The sequence below is a fragment of the Cervus elaphus genome, chromosome 13, assembly GCF_910594005.1.
Source record: "Cervus elaphus chromosome 13, mCerEla1.1, whole genome shotgun sequence".
NCBI lineage: Eukaryota > Metazoa > Chordata > Mammalia > Artiodactyla > Cervidae > Cervus > Cervus elaphus.
In genome coordinates, this window is record NC_057827.1 from 47,067,084 (window position 1) to 47,084,709 (window position 17,626).

General features: G+C 44.4%; 1 protein-coding gene across 17 annotated transcripts in view; it reads left to right on the forward strand.

Annotated features, from left to right (window-relative positions):
- The window catches only part of NPAS3 (neuronal PAS domain protein 3), a 930,536-nt gene that overhangs the window by 907,999 nt on the left and 4,911 nt on the right, over positions 1 to 17,626 (forward strand). For 13 of the 17 annotated variants that reach the window (XM_043921657.1, XM_043921659.1, XM_043921660.1 and 10 more), the window contains 2 exons: positions 12,162 to 12,309; positions 15,900 to 16,024. In XM_043921657.1, the coding sequence (XP_043777592.1) occupies positions 12,162 to 12,309; positions 15,900 to 16,024 (273 nt within the window). The remainder of the gene's footprint in view (positions 1 to 12,161; positions 12,310 to 15,899; positions 16,025 to 17,626) is intronic. The other 4 variants (XM_043921658.1, XM_043921661.1, XM_043921664.1 and 1 more) reach the window with 1 other exon arrangement.

Genomic DNA, 17,626 nt, shown 5'->3' on the forward strand with positions numbered 1-17,626 from the left:
CTTGACAGCCTTTGATAACTCAAAATGCTATCTTTATCACTCGGATCTATTTTCCTAGCATAGGCAACTGTAAATCTACAGATGAGCTTGTTTCTAGAATAAGAAAAGGAAAAGGAAATCTCAGCTGCACCAGGATTCGACAACTCTGATAAAGTGAACCAAAAAACTCTGGACCATTTACTCTGCCACTAGGTTCACGAGACACCCGAGAGTTCACTGGGTTCCAACATGAAGAATCACTAAGAATCACATCATATACACCAATACAGTGGGTTAGTGAAATGACAAAACCAAGGGAGTTTAGGTCCTCTTCCATCACACTGAGCCAAAGACCTGTGTGATCCTTTTTTCTTTATGCCACCTCACTGGAGTCACTGAACCCAGCTTCATTGATTCTTCAGGCCGAATTGAGCAAATCAACATTTTAAGGTTTGAACTTTAAATCATCCATATTAGCAATGATTTGAGCCCCTCTGCCTATCACCCTGAAGCTTTCCAGGGTTCCAAGGTGGCGTTAGTGGTAAAGAACCCGCCTCCCAGTGCAGGAGATGTAAGAGACACAGGTTCTATCCCTGGGTTGGGAAGACCCCCTGGAGGAGGGCATGGCAACCCACTCCAATATTCTTGCCTAGAGAATCCCCATGGACCGAAGAGCCTGGTGGGCTGCGGTCCTTAATGTCATGTCACTCTGGAGTCGCACACTCCCCTTACCTATAGGAATGGCTCGACCCTCCCCTGCTGTGCCTCTGCCTACAGTCCGGTAAACGGAAGGGCAGACCACGAGTGCTAACCAGAGAAACATGCCTTGTGTTGTGCTTTTGTCCCTGTCTACAAAAGATGCTCCTTTTGCCTTGAGATATCCTTAGGGTTCTTCCCGGGTCACATCAGCAGCGACTCTCTAAAATCTGGAAAGAGTAGCCTCAGGGAAAACTTCCTTTCTCTTTATTACAATGTGTCCCAGCAGCAAGGCTCAAGGCTCTGCAGCAGTGGAACTTTAGGGGAGGAAAAAGGAGCCAGAAAGTATAGAAGTGGCATCAGTTTTCCCTTCCTAGAACTGGACCCAGGATGAGAAAACTCTGGCAGAGTTATTTCAGAAAGAGAGCAGGACTTCCACCTTGTCTATGAGATCATTAAAGTTAAAAAGCACCACCTACCCAATGCATTGGGGAGGTGTTAAAAAAATACAGTAGCCTGTTTCTTTCTTAATTACAAAATTCTATACTTCCTAACAAAACGAATACACAGCTACCTGGCATAATGCATTCCTTGCTGTTTTGCATCAATAACCCCTACACTTCCCTCCTGAAGGCGTCTCATCGCCAAATGCAAGCCGACTGCTTAATGCAGGACTAATTAGTATACCCCCTTCCAGTCTGCAGGCCCTCCATTGTAATTCCTTCCCAGCTCATTTTTTTCCACAACCGAGCATCAATCAAAGTAAGTGCCCTGCCTGCCTAGGAAACACAAGATGCCCTCCATGCATTTGTCATCTGCCACACAAACAAAGGGGGAATTGAATTGTTGATTTGGGTATGCAGCCATCGCCCGCAGTAGAGGAAGGCTGGAGTGAAGGAAGGAGAGAAGGAGCGGAGTTTGCTGGGTGGGCCACGTGCAGACAGCACAGGGGATGTATTTTCTGATCTTAGATTTTTCCGGGGCTGGGTCTTCAGGGATTCAGCTGCCACCTGATCACTGGCTGGACTTTCCCCAGCCAAATCAAATGAGTTTTTTCCTCTTCTTCCATATGAATATGAAAATTCACATGAAAGGAAAGGCACGTAATAGCTGGCACGTCTGCCTTTTTTCAGAAGCCAACTCAGCCTAGCCTGTCCATTAACTAAAAAGATTGTCACAGGGAGACAAAATTAAGCCAGGCTTTTATGCAGGAGCGAATTAGTATTATTACTTTACACCTTTTTTTTTCTTTTTGGCAAGTGCTGATTTGGGTTTTTAAGTCCAAGGTCAGGTACACAGAGAGAAGAGAGACCAGCAAGAGCCTACCTACCAGCTGGGTGTCCCTGCACCATTGCATTCTAGAAATGCCAAATTTCAGGCCAAGCCTCAGGTTTACTGAGTCCAAATATGCAGTTGACAAAGGATCCCTAGCTGACTCACAGTCATATAAAAGTTTGAGAAGTACTGACCACACTGGTATTTAGAAGGCATTGTTTTACATGGAGTAAAATACAAATCGACTAGTGATCTTAAGGACTTCGTTTTTGTCCCCCTCCAAGAGATGAACTTTATTAACAGTATTAAAAAATGTGAATGGTCAAATGGCTCTGAGGGCATCTCAATCAGTGTTCAAATGAAACAAGCGTGATAACTCGATTAAGAGATCAACTTCTTTACAAACGTGTAAAGTTTTGAGTATCAGTGGAGAAAGCTAATAGGGTAGAGATAATAATAACTGTCAACTTGTAAGCAAAAGTCAGTTTTTTCCCCAGGTTAATATCTGTCTAGGTATTTGATGTGTGAATAGGACAGTCATATTTCCCCTATTCAAGGTAATCTAACATTTGTGAGTATTTATTACAAAGTTTTGCAGTATTGCTATAAAATTTCAAAAATGACTAAGATATGGGTCTTCGCCTTCAAGAAGCTTACATATTAGTAGAAAAGACAGCACAAAAACAGCCAAATTTGAAAAGGTGGCATAAAGAGAAGACAACTACATTATGGTGTATGTATAAAACCCAGGCGCCCCAGAGGTGGGGGCAACCAGAGGAGGATGAGCCTTTCCAGAGGAAGCACATTCTTCCCACTGAGAGGTGCTGGCAAGAAGCCAAGATGTCAGGAGACACGCCAGGGGTGGGGGTGGGGTGGGGTGGGGGGAGGGTAGGTGGTAAGGGCATCTCAGGCTTCAAAGAGCACACGAGAGGACACAAAATATAACACATGATCTTTTCTCTCTACGGAGAGGGGAAGTCAGATCTTCAATTTCATTGATACATTCTAATACAATTCTAACATGAATTCCTAGGGTTTTCCTTATTACTATTTCAATTAGTAGCTGCTTTTTATTATCATAAAAAGAAACACCTGATATTTGAGAGAAACAAGTCCATCGCTGTTGTAAAGCACAATTAAAAAAAAAAAACAACTTCTAAATCACCCATTTTAACCAAAATCAATTACCCTAAATAAAACCAATTTCATTATTTCTTACAAAATAAAAGACAAGATGACATTGTATTTTTTAAAATTACTTTGCTTGAAATATAGATTTAATGACACCCTGCATACCTTCCCAAAAACCCCTCAAACATTTCTATTAGAACACAAATGAGCAACAGGATTTAGTTTGTGTATGTGTTGAGCATAAGTTTCCCCATTAATATAGGGTTGACTAAGGAGCAGGTGATTTGAACCTCTTTGTAAACACCCATCCCCTCTCTGGCCTCCTTTGAATTCTTGGGGAGGCGCCAGAACCCACCTATGGAAGTAACAGAAAACCAAAGTAAAAATGACATAAACTTTCTTTATAATCATCTTCACTTTCCCTTCGTGATCAAAGGACAACCGTAGCACCGCCAATGAATGTGCCTTATCGGACAGTGTCCAAAGTCATGGGAGGGTCAGCTGCTACTTTCTGTTCCTTTTTTGAAAGAAAATATCCCTGGAGGCTCTCCCGGAAAGTCTCACTGCCCAGCGTTTCATCAAATGCCCCAGCCTCAGCCACGCACTGGATAGAATTACCATGGCTGGTTTAAACAATCAAGGTTTATCTCCCTGAGGCATGGTGGAAGTCCACCACACATAGAGCCCCAAATGAGAGTCCTTTTACTCAAAAAGTAGCAGATTTGCTATTCAGAGGACAATCAACGATGACCGCACGTGGGAGAATCTGTAATGTTTTCACAATAAAGCACCAGTTTTTCTGACAGTTTAACAGAACAGGTGAACAGGTGAAATGTGCCTAAGCTCCTTTAAATAGTCCTAATTTTATGGAACACTAGTCTTTGCATACCTATGCCTCACCACTTAGATATTTCTTGGTAGAGATAGTAGACTTAGTGAAGGAACTGTATCTTGAAACACAGGATCTGCCAGAGACATAAAACAAACCTGACAACAAGATTCACCTCCTCTTTTACCTTTCTGTAGGTCTCCCTACATCCCAGTACTTCATTTTCATTTTTAAAGGAAGTGAAGAATTCACCCTGGCCAGGATGGACCCGCTGTGTGTTCACGGGCCTCCACGCTGCTTTCCATAAGTCATCCTTGTGATAAACTTATTAGTGAAAGTGACTGATAAGCATCTGTCTCCTGTTTAAAGGCAAAGAGAGGCAAATCCTTACTTTCAGAAGACAGAAAACTTCTTCAACAGTCTCCCACGGTTGAGAGACCTCCCCCTGAATCTCGCTGTCTGAGGTTTCATCACATTCCAATCCTCAATCAGTCCGTGGGAAGGGAAACGAAATTTTCAGGACCAACTGAGACTCAGACAGGAGGACAGGTGGGCAACAGGCTCTGCTCCCTTTGCTGTCCCCCAGTGTTGGCACAGAAGTCACCTTCAGCAACATTATTTCTTGAATGAGTGAATAAATCCACCGTTTCCCTGATTTCCTGGTCACAAACCTTAATTCCATGCTGAAGAGTTCAGTGTCCCTTATATAAGAAACCCCCACCAAAAAAGATGGTATGGGGGCTAAAAAATACCCTATTCTTAACTGTCCCAGGTCAAGAAGAGCAGGAATAAAGAGTACTAAAACTCCCTGGTTGGACTGAAACCAAAAAAAATCTAAGATCTCAGATGTCACTCTTGCCAACCATTACTTTGATTCTTCCAGTCCTAGAACATGATCCTCTCCATGTTGAAATAAAATTGAAATTGGTCTCCAATTCTGCATATTATGATCAACAAAAGGGGAATTTATTTTTTAAATTTAACTAATTGACATGTTTTCAATCAATGAAAAGTTTTCTGCATGATTCAATATTAACAGTTAATAAAAATCTATCCATCGGCGTGGTACAGGAAAAAAAACCTCTTCTGAGGTTATAAATCACACAGATAGCGATTGAAGCAGGGCCTGTCATTAGGGTATTAGGGGAAAAATCCATAGATGATGCACAGTCATTCACAGACCATCCACACACGCACGGTCTTCTGTCCTTCAGCTCTAACTCACATTAAGTATCAAATATCATTAAACTTGACCAAATATTGCTCGGCGCATAAATTTACAAAAAAACTAAAAACCAATTTGTGGATGCCTGCTATTTAAGACATCCAGTTCACTAATTGCAAAATCTATAGGAAAGTCTGCATGGCATCAAAGCCTTGCTTGATCCTATGAGCAGTTCTAAATGAAAAACTGTCTCTACTGCAAGTAAATAAAGCACTCAATGCACTGTTCCTGGCTCTAACACTATTTCTCCTGTGGGTTTTGAAAATGACCTTCCTGTAAGCATCAAGGACTATAACTTTTTAGATAAAGAAACTTGTTCTTGTTTTAAGTCTATGTCAGGTTCATTCCCCTATAGCCCACAGTTTTCAAAAGCAGAGGAAAAAGTAATCCAGAATTAAAAAAAAAAAAAAGTCCTGTTTCCAGAATGAAGTTCCCTGTCAGCCTGCCTTGGGCCTTAGGTGGAGAAGCAGAGATTAAAGAGTCAGTATTCTTTTTCATGTTTCATCTGCCAGTTTTGTGAATGTAGAAAGAAAACCAGTGGCTATAGCTAAGCACCCAACTGTGGTATTAAGTCGAAAGTGCAATTCTAGCACACCCCCAGCTTTCCATGCTCTCCACATTAGTGAAGTCAAAAATAATTTTTGAGTTTCTAGCAGAAAGCCCCCCTCCCACCCGCTCCCCATTCTCTGCAGCCATTGATGAAGGTAGCTCAAGGGCAGGGGTGGGGTGCGGGGTGAGCCTTGCAGCAGATGCATCCCCATATCACCATGGTGATAATGAAGCTCTTTGTCCAGCTGTGTGAATGTCCAGTGTGAACTCCCCGATGATCTCACCATTTCCTATTGATTCTATACTTACCTGAATACACCAAGTACTGCAGCTTTTCAATGCATATGCAAACCTCTAAAACGTCCTTTTGTGCAACACTCTGCTAAAAGACCGCTTTTGAGATGTGTTCTTCATCTCCTCTTCAAACTGAATTAGACTGCTTCCTTCTTTTGAAGGCACAAGTAACTCACTATTTAGAATCTTTGGCTTTGATTTTGTAGAACGGCCCAACAGGAAGAGAGCATGTTCTCTTTTTTCCTCCATATTTCTGAAGGCAAACTTGGACTGATTTGTTTTGATTTACTAAGAGAGTTATGTTCCTGCCACAGACACAGGCTTCCTTTATGTCCTTTCAATCATCAGTCTATCTCTGTGGACACAGTTTTCCCCAGGAACACTGAAATCCCTCTGTTGGCCACTGCGTGCAGGGCCATGGTTGTGCACTCTGGCAAGAGCTCCTCGGATTTGAAGGGGGTTGAGGGTGGGGTGGGGAGGTTTTCTCTACAAGTAGGACATTTCTTGTATGCCTGCCACTAAGCGCAAACCAAGAGACTGGGTGGCTTTTTAAAAAGGTAGTAAATTGAGCTGAGCATCCTGTCTTTGGGCATAAAATACATAGGCGATATAAAAAGTCACGTGTTCTAAAACAGAAGCCCACCACGTTTTTCTTTGAACTGTATTCGCCATTTCCTTCACAATTAGAGGCGGGTGATATTTTGACTCTTAGAGACAAAAATGGTCAGATGAGCAGGGCTGGAATGGTTCAGCCAGGAAGATCTAAGTCTCTCCTAGTCTCTGATGGTGCCTTCTCACAAATGCAGGGTCAGCCCTGCCCTGCAGAGCACACTCTGTAACTCAAAGGCATCTGTAGCTTGGAAGGTGGGACAGTGCTAGTGACAGCTTCTTGGTTTTTCTCAGAGCTGAGCCATGGCAGCTGAAAGCAAGACTTCGGAGCTTGAAAGAGCATGTCCTCATGCAGCAACAGAGGCGTCCACAGTTATGCCTGGGACCAGTCAAGACTGTAAGGGCATCTGGGAAATTTACACACTCAGCCTCCCTGGTCTTCACATTTACCCTCCAAAACCTAAGACAAGGCCATTTCATTGTTTTGAGATCCTTAAATAAAAATTAGTTCCTAGACGTCCCTGGTGCTCCGGTGGTTAAGAATCTGCCTGCCAATGCAGAGGACACAGGTTCGATCCCTGGTCTAGGAAGATCCCACGTGCCACAGGGCAACCAAGCCTGTGTGCCACACCACTGAGCCTGTGCTCTAGAACCCATGTTCTGCAGAGACGCCAATGCAATGAGAAGCCCGTGCAGCGCAACTGGAGAAAGCCTAAGCATAGCAACCAAGACCCAGCGCAGTCAAAAGCAAATACTTAGAAAAAAAAAAAAAGACTAATTCTTATTGCCCAATTTTAAGGACATCGTTCTGGAAATGTTATGATGTGATCATTTTCAGTAGGCACACACAGGCTGCTCTACCAAAAAGTTTGGACAGCAAAAAGTAAACTTTGAGATTAATTAAAGAGAAGATGCCAGGTTATGTTTAAGAAGTACTCAGACCCTATCATGGAGTAAGACTAAAAATATGATCCACATGAATATTTCCTCTCTCTCGGTTTCTTCTCTTTGTAGTTTGAGCATATTGTTATGAATGTTCTCCTGGGCTCATGGGTTTATTGAGTATATATCTCTTTTCAAGGGACAATTAACTATTTTTTAAGGACTTCTGTATCACGTAACTTTGTGTATGCATGCTTAGACATGTCCTACTATTTGCGACACCATGGACTGTAGCCCACCAGGCTCCTCTGAACTCCATGGGACTGTCCAGGCAAGAACACTGGAGTGGGTTGCCACTTCTTTCTCCTGGGCATCTTCCCCACCCAGGGATCGAACCCGTGTCTTCTGCATTGGCAGGCTGATTCTTTACCACTGAGGCATCTGCAAAGCCCACATCAAGTAACTTACATCATGCTTATTTCTGTTTTTCTCCAAGAAAGGGATTTTGTAAAATAGGCTAAAACAGTCTCTCATTTCTCTCCATTATTTAAAGCTAGAATCCCAAAATAAAAATAACAGCCCTGGATTAGAGAGAATCGAGAAAGTTTTTGTGTTTATCAAGTTGTCTAACTTACTACGAACTAAAAATCCCTTTCAAACTGGCACCAAGGTGGCTTTTCTTCTTGAGCTGATTAGAACCACATGAGCTCAGGAAAAGCTGTCAGATCCTGCCTCTGGCACAGCTGGAACGATCCAACTGATTTGCCAGTGTGATTTAAAAAAAAAAAAGGAAACTTCATCCACAAATCATACACTCTGTTCTAGAGCCTCAAGCAAAAATTATTCCCTGTTCATTTTAAAAGAAGCAAAATTCCACTGTGACCTCTTTTATAGGTCCTCTGGAAAAAACAAAAGCACTGGGGTGATCTTGTGGTCAACCTTTCATATAGTAGGAGCTAACTGTCCCTTAGACTGCAAAGAGATCAAACTAGTCAATCCTAAAGGACATCAACCCTGAATATTCATTGGAAGGACTGATGCTGAAGGTGAAACTCCCAATACTTTGGCCACATGATGCAAAGAGCCAACTCACTGGAAAAGACCCTGATGCTGGGAAAGATTTGGAGAAGACAATGGCAACCCACTCCGGTAGTCTTGCCTGGAAAATCCTATGGACGGAGGAGCCTAGCAGGCTGCAGTCCATGGGGTCTCGAAAAGTTGGACACGATTGACCGACTTCACTTTCACTTTTCACTTTCATGCACTGGAGAAGGAAATGGCAACCCACTCCAGTATTCTTGCCTGGAGAATCCCAGGGACTGGGGAGCCTGGTGGGCTGCCGTCTATGGGGTCGCACAGAGTCAGACACGACTGAAGCGACTTAGCAGCAGCAGCAGCTGGGAAAGATTGAAGGCAGGAGGAGAAGGGGGCAACAGAGAATGAGATGGTTGGATGGCATACTGACTCATTGAACATGAGTTTGAGTAAACTCCGGGAGATGGTGAAGGACAGGGAGGGCTGGGGTTCTGCAGTCCATGGGGATGCAATGAGTTGGACACAGCTTTACTGACTGAACAACAATAGGAGCTAACTCAGAGCCAGCCTTATCTCCAGTTACTAGAGTCCCACAGACATATGGGGGGTGTCATTCAGAAAACACTGATCCTAGGAAATGATCATGATCTAACACCACGCTAGGATGTCTCCCTTTTCAGAATTCTGTTTGTCAGGCTGGCCCGGAGCAAATCAATGGATTAAATCAAACTTATCTTCTTGACCTGACAGTGATGGGCCCCTGGATCTGCTCTGTGGTGCTGATCACATTAAGTAGAGACACTCAAGTAGCTCCTGATTCCCCAGGGGACCCCTGAGGGGTCCCCTCCTCCCCAGCCTTTTCCCCACCACTTCCTCACTAAGCCTACCTGTCTCTCACTGAGGTCTCCTCTCTGCCAGATGGCCCTTGGCCTGGGTGATAAATAACTTCATGTAATCATGGATCCTAATAAAATTGTATTTATCTTCTCAGGAAACACAGATGCACCTAATCAGATCCAGAGTCATGCTGCCTGAACCCAAAAAGGTGACACCACATCAGTCTTTTAGTAAATAAAGCCTTTCCATCCCCTCACAACACACCCATGGGGCCCACTCTCGAGGCTGAAATTTTGCTGGTCATGCATTCCAGAAAGGAGATTTTGCTTGTTTATAAGTAAGAGAAAGTATTATTAGGAAGGGGGTGATGATCTTTATCTTGATTCTGCAAAATTCTTACTTGGCTTTATAATTTTTGTCTCACTTTGCCCTCTTGCTATGCACTGCATGGAGCTTCCCAGGCGGCGCTAGTGGTAAAGAAGCTGCCTGCCAATGCAGGAGACATAAGAGACATGGATTCAATCCCTGGGTCAGGAAGATCCCCTGGAGGAGGGCATGGCAACCCACTCCAGTATTCTGGCCTGGAGAATCCCATGGACAGGAGGTTGCAAAGAGCCGGATATGACTGAAGCTACTAAGCAACAACAATGCACTGCATTGTGGATTTTTTTTTTTTTTTTTTTAATTTCTGCATGCTTTGGGTCAAATTCTAGTCCAAAATCCCCAGCCAGGTTGGGCTGGTCTGGCCTAGCATCTCAGTGTTTTCTTCATGTGACTCTAAAAAAAGGGACTTCTTAGTCTCTTTGCCTTTATTAAAAAGAGTAGAACCATCTGAAATAAGCCCTTATTCCAGATACACAGCAGGAAGAATTATACACCAACCACTGATTGGGGTACTCTAAGTTTTCTCTGTGAAAATAGTGGGCAGAATTTCATAACCCATCGTTCCTCTATTAATAGTTAACCAGGCTGAGAAGATCTGAATAAAAGCACATCTTGTTGCATGCAACAATGGTTTGACAGAAGAACTGTATGGCAGAGTCAGTATTTTACAGCTTTCAGCTTCACTACGCAGTTTTGTAGCCGGGGAAGCCATGCATGCAGAATGGCAGAACTTACAATTGCCTACAAAAGCAGAGTACAATCCTACCTGTGGAGCCTCGCCACCAAGAGAAGGTGACAGTTCCGGGTTTTAAAAATACCCTAAACTGTAGAATAGTTTCAGAACAGAACTCATCGCTGTTTGAAGCACTCATCAAAGCAAGCCATTTTCAAGCAACTGTTGAAACATAAGCATTAAATTTTACAACCAGCCATTTGGTGTATTTTGAGACCAAAAAAATAGGAGAATGGGAGGAAAGCATTGAAGTTGATGTGTTTATGGATAAAATATGTGGAGGTTTGATATTTGACCACTTTCAGAGCCAGGAAGAGGGGCTCAGACCCAACGGGAAGAGCTTCCACAGCCTTAAACACAGCTCTTTTCCAAAGTGACTTCCCTTTACCCATCCACACCCCCTCCCAAAAAAAAATCAAAATGTACTTCATGAAACTATTGTATATGAAGCACTTATTAGCCATAATTAAATGGACAATATGAATTTACTACGTCTTTAGGACTCTGGCTTGTTCTGGTTTAGAGCAAGATGATTAATGCAAATACATATTACTTGAGATAACCATTTAGCAGCTAATTTAGCCAAATTTATTACAGCAGTTAGAGGTTTTTCATTTTAGCAGACGGAGACAAGGACATGCCAAAAGTGGGCAGCGTGGACGAGTGCACACTGCCCTCTAGTGGCCAGCCAGCTGGCGCGCTGCTGGGGGGAGTGCAGTCACTGAGATTGCCATCCCAGCGATAACAGCAGGTTGCGCACGTTTCCGGCATCCTTTTAAACCCTTCCCCTCCACAGCACTTTATTCCAGGGGCTGATTTATGGCACTTTCCCCCCTTTTACTAGCTCAGGAGTACCCAGATACAAATCAAATCCATTTCAACTTGGCAAGATTTTGGTTAAAAGTATCACTTTTAACATCTGCATTTTAAAGCTCTCTTTCCATGGGTATTTAATGGCACCGTTTCACATTACTGATTGTTTTTACTTGTTCCTTCATTTGGGGCCATATTTCAGAGTCCGTGCGGAGCCGTCACTCTGTTTAGCTCTAGCCAAGTCAATCCTGTGCCTCCCTTAGGCCAGCCTTTCTCTCTGACTTGGTGAGGGAATGTATTTTGTTCCAACGTTCAGCAAATTCTCCCCAGAACCTCCCAACTGACCCATGTAGATTTAGTTCATGCTATAAATTCTGTTCAACAGGATCAAAAGGCACTGATGTATAAGGACACAGGTTGAGATGGCTCGCGCTGAGGTGAAATGATCAAAGACAGAGGGGGAAAGCATCTTCGGAACCATTCAAATATCCAGAATCGCAGAGGGGGCTACCTCGAAACCATGAATAAATCACATCCAGATTTGCCTGTGGTCCCATCTGACGTCAAACCCTCCCTTGACAACATCCACGCCGCATTAAGCGTTCTGTGAGCCAGCAAGATCTGCAGTCCTGTTATCCTTCCCTTCACACCATGACTGCCCCAAATGGAATCAAGTCCTGCTACAAACATAGTAACCCTACCTCCAGAGCTGCCGCTCCACTGAATTGGTGATTTTATTTGTCCTACTAATGGCATTCTACATTAAGCATACACAGGGGCACCCCTGACTCGATGCAAGACCTCCTCTTTCTAAGCGCCAGATTTTGCAGAGACGATGATCATTTCATCCCAGTCTTAACATGCAATGCCTTGTTTTGTTTTTTCACTAGTGCTGAATAAGGGCCAGTGTGTGACCAAATACTACCGCTGGATGCAGAAGAACGGAGGCTACATTTGGATCCAGTCTAGTGCTACCATAGCTATTAACGCCAAGAACGCAAATGAGAAGAATATCATCTGGGTGAACTATCTTCTGAGGTATATTTCCGAATTCTTTCTCATTCCTGTCTCAGTTATAAAACATAAAGCCCGATGGTTCATAGCTGACATGTTGTATTATCTTTTGACAGTATCTGGTATGGAATTACATGGAAATTCTGCTTTTCTTTCCACAAGAGTCAAAGAAATGGGAAAGGCTCAAAGTTATGTCAGTAGGGACTCCCAGGGCAGACCTGTGAACTGTTCACTAGTTCCCGGTCAGCAACCACTTGGGCAGCTTTGCAGAAGTTGCTTTGGTTTCCCCACAAACGTTCGGGCCAGATAAAGAACACAGACGTTTGCCTCCAGTGGAAACATTCAAAAAGCATCCCCTTCTCCCCGACACATTCTCATACTCATGCACTCCAACCCCTGCAAAAATGGTGTGAACGGGGTTGGAAAGAAGTGGCGGAGTTCATTATATTCCTCTTGTATCCCATCCCTTTGAAGCCCTGAGCATATTACATGGGGTTAGATTCCTCAAGCACTCAAGTTTAGGTAAGTGAAGGGAGTCACTTCATCAGAATTGAGACAGTTTCAGTATACAAATGAAGGAGTCTTCTTTTGCCTGCTCTGTGATCTCAGGCAAGTGTGACCACTACTTGAATGCATCATCAAATTTATATCCATTAATGCAGCCAAGCCCAACAGCTTCCTGAATTCCAGTGTGCAACACCATTCCTCTCTCCTTCTTCAAATGCTTGTTGCCTATGCATTCAGACAGCACCACGGTAACCAAGATGAAGAGCCTGGGTGGTCTGCATCTGGGGACAAGCTGTCTGAGATCTTCTCCACCAATCCTGCTAGGAAATTCTCCAACTGCCCAGCCTGGCTCCCTCCCATCACCGTCATTCCAGTCTTTGGTTTCTCTTGGCCTAAAGCCACCAAGCAGGGCTCACACGTGGCCTTAGGAGGTGAGCTGCCAGTAGGTGTTCTGAATGGAAGTTGTTGCCCTTTGGCTGATAATGTCGGTAGGGAGTACCCGAATCCCGTTTTTCTCTGAGACTGAGATGCTGACGGCCGTGGCTCATCAGCACGCTGACCCTTCAGTGTTTTCGCCTCCATTGGTGACTGGAAGGCATGAATGTGCTTGCTCCCAACAGCATATCCATCAGGCGCTAATGATTATTGCTCTAGAGAGGGCTTTAATGCGTACCACTTAGAAGAGTCTTCATTCATCTACTTTCTTTTTCCTTTTTTTGACCTCTTCTACTCTACATTAAGTCTCTCTAAAGGTAAAAGTATGGGTATTTAATGGGGCTTTCTCCAAAGCCTGCTTTTCATGCAAACTATGCTGTTTGTGATACACTCAAGGTGGGTTCTGCTTTCAGGGAATTCTTTTACTTAGAGGTTTATGGAATAGTCGCTCTAGGCAATGCAGAAGGTTATAAAAACTCACATGCCGAAGAGAAAACAGAATAAGGTATTGCAGCGTTGATGTTCACTGGCTAGGCAAAAATGGTGTTGTGCCAGGGAGATACATGATTCTTAAAAGTCAGATGTTAGTGGGACTTCCCTGGTCCATGCTGCAGCTAAAGATCCTGGGTGCCACAACGAAGAACCAGGGCCGCCAAACAAATAAATAAAAATAAATATTAAAAACATTAGACATGAGTAATAGGGACACAGAAGCCTCAAAGATGGCTGGCCCCCAGCAGCTGGAACCTCGGGCGCTAAACTCATCCCATGGTTGTTCACCTGATTCAAGGAGATTTCTTCCCATGGGGATCTTACTGCCTCATCAGCCTCGTGACTTCCTACTCTGCCCCCAAACAGAGGGAGAGGGGAGGGTTAGGAAGAGGTCAGTCTGTGCTACTCTGGAGCCACACTCTTGGTCCAGACGAGGATCACACAGTACAGACTCATGAGCATTGGTTGCTCCTATTCCACCCAGTTCCATCTGGAGAGGAAGGAAGCAATTTGGGTATCAAAGACCAGCCTCCTGGCTCAAAAAGCCTCAGCCTCAGGCCAGCCAGACCTGTTTCCGCAGACCTGAAGACTCTCCGTGGGTTCACTACTAGAAGACTGTCAGTCGGAGGACAAGTAACTTGTGAAACCTTCTCGGCAGCTGGACCACGGAGGCTGAAAAAGATGAGCTCCAGTGAGAGGGAGGAGCCCCAAGTCTGCCACTCACCAGGATCACTTCCTCGCCTGGAGGTCTACAAAAACAGGCCTTGGCCTTGGCCAGATAGCAACTACTGAAGCTGGTTTTTCCCTCCCATCTTCTTACCCTTTGTTCCTCCCCGGGCAGTAATTTTCTGCTCCCTCTGCTAGCCAGAGTCCCTCACTTCTGAGCCCCCTCCAGGCTAGCAGTTCCCTGTTCTGAAATTACTTCAGCCATTTCCTCCAGTCTTCTTCCTGTGCCCTTACAACACGTGGTAGAATCACAGAGACTGCGTAAGGGTTAGGGCCACCTTCCCACCATCGGCTCAGCTGATAGTCTAGAAAAGGCTCTGCTGCTGACACCAATTCACACTAAGGAGTAAACGCTAAATGCCCGATCATTTATCTTAGAGAATTAACGCCACCCTCCCCCCCCACCCCCAGGATATTGGCGATTGTAGAGCAGTTACTGAAACAGTGCCTCTTTGATATAGGAATTTCATTAGAAATGAGCTAGGGAGCCAGTAATCACCAATGGTAGGTGTCTGGCTGACTGGCCATGATATCAACAGGAGGACAGAAGAGGGCATTCTCCATTTGGAGAAAAGAGGCTTTCCTTGTACCTTCACATTATGGTAGCCTACCCTGCTTGGGTGCCGGGCTGGCCTTGGAGTGGCATTTCATGAAGATCGCTAGCTCAGACTGACCGAACGCACTCCCTTTTCCAGGAGAGGCATTCTTCTGAATTAAAAATGGAACAAAACTTAAGCACCTTTGTGCAGATGGGGTTAGATCTATTCTGTTAGGGCCTCTTTCACACTGCAATCAGATCTCAGCTAACAAGCCACAGGTGTACACCACATGAGCAGATGGAAATGTGATTGTAATGGGTGTGTTGACAGTTCAGTAGCCATAATCCACGCAGCCCAAGGTGCACCTGTGCATCCGTCAGATCGTCAGGCGCTGGGGGCTCTGCCCCCCACTACCCCCGCCACCACCCCACCACACACATACATAGTCTCTGAACAGCAGAGGAGCTCCATCAAGGAGCCAACACAAGGATGCTGAAACGAGGGCCTCATTAGGAGCCCAGGAGCAGACAGGGCACGCCAGGAGGCAGGGGGATGAACTGTTGAGGGTACTTTGCGCATCCTCTATTCCCCCAGGTGTGAGACGAGGTGGAATGTTAAGCAGCACAGTTCCCTGGCCCCCAGTGGTATCTGATTATTTAAAAGCTTTTCAGTGGCTTTCATGGAGCATTTGGGTATTCAATCATTATAGCAAGGTGCGCCTGTACCCCAGCCATGCAATCCAAGTTTCTATAAAAGTCCTGTGATGAGCTGAGAAATGATTTCATGGTTAGTCTTCTAACTCTCTGAGCTCCCCAAAGTTTGGGGCACGGAAGTGGAAAAAGGATGGTCAAAGGCAAGCCATCCCGAATGGGTGTGTGCACTCCTGATGAACGCCTCCCTCCCCCTCCCCCACAGCAACCCCGAGTACAAGGACACCCCAATGGACATCGCACAGCTCCCCCACCTGCCGGAGAAAACTTCGGAGTCCTCGGAGACCTCCGACTCTGAGTCAGACTCTAAAGACACCTCAGGTATTACAGGTATTACAACTTCTCCATGTTCTGCGCTTAAGGCTTGCCTTTCCAAATATGAGGGGTGGGCAACGGCCAGAGGGCCATCATCTGAATTAAACAACTGGTCAAATTTTATATAGAGAAGTCAGTCATGTCAAGGTATTACTGAGCCTTTCTCAACACACATATGTATATATACTTATATACCACTACATTCATATGTACACATTATATATGTGTGTGCACATACATAAAACACACACTTATGTATGTGGTATTATATAAATATATACATGTATATGGGCTTCCCTGGTGGCTCAGATGGTAAAGAATCTGCCTGCAATGCGAGAGACCTCGGTTTGATCCCTGGGTTGGGAAGATCCCCCAGAGAAGGGAATGGCAACCCACCCTAGTATTCTGGCCTGGAGAATTCCTAAACAAAGCAGCCTGGTGGGCTACAGTCCTCTGGATTCCAAAGAGTCGGACAAGAATGACTAACACACACATACATGTATATAAATATGTAAAACTACATACATATATGCATGTCGTTATATATTAATACACATAGGCATTTTATGGTATATAAATATATACACACAAATATACAGAGAGACTGATTAATTTAGCCATCACTTAATGTCAGCCCTCCATACCGAAGAAGACCTGCCCTAACCCCATAGCTACCTCCACCCTCTTTACCAGAGCAGACAGCAGGGCTATCTTTGTTGCTCCAAGACCGACTGTGACTTTGAGCCCCAAATGTTCACACACTCACCAAGCTGGGATGGAACCCCTAAAGTGGGATACTCAATGGCATCAGTAACTGACTCTTTCTGCGTGCTGGACTGTTACTCATTTTCTGAATCTATGCTGAATAAATCCATGCTTTCCCTTTCCTAGTTCTTTTGGGAAGCAGACTGAATAGTTCTTTGGAACATAGAAAAGTTAACATAAAAATTTACTTTTCCTCCAATCCCCAGTCCCCTTCTACAGGCACACATAGATCCAGGGGGCACATAACTCAGAGAATTTACAACTGCAAAAATTTCTAAGCTTCTTCTAACCCAACCTTTTCTACTAAATAAAGGAAAGCCAGAGTAAGTGATGTGAGTTGCCCAAGGTTCCAGTCCAGGCTGCCATCCAAAAGCATGTAGCAGAGACATGAAATCAGCATCATCACTAAATGTTTTGAGGTTATATTACTAAGAAAACCTATCCTCCCTAAAATGTGGCAGATGACTAGGGCTCCCCCACCACAAGCGCCATCCATTGGGAACCTGCTCCTGTGGACACATATCCCTCTACTCCAGACAGCCTCAGGGAGGCAGGAAGAGGTGAGGAGGCTCTTGATAGTTTTCTGCATTTGTTTGAGGGTCTTCACTGGGGCAGAGTTCCAGAACAGACAATCTCTGCTCCATAATTATACAATATATAGCAGTGAACCCAAAAGACAAAATTTCCCTGCCCTGTGGAGTTTGTATTCCAGTTGGGGGAAAAGACAGAATAAAAATAAAACACACAAATGAATCAGGTGACATTCAGTGCTCTGAAGAGTAACAACTCTAGGAATAGACAGTATGGTTTTCAATAAGGAGCAAATATTTGCCAGTAGAAAACGCACACCTC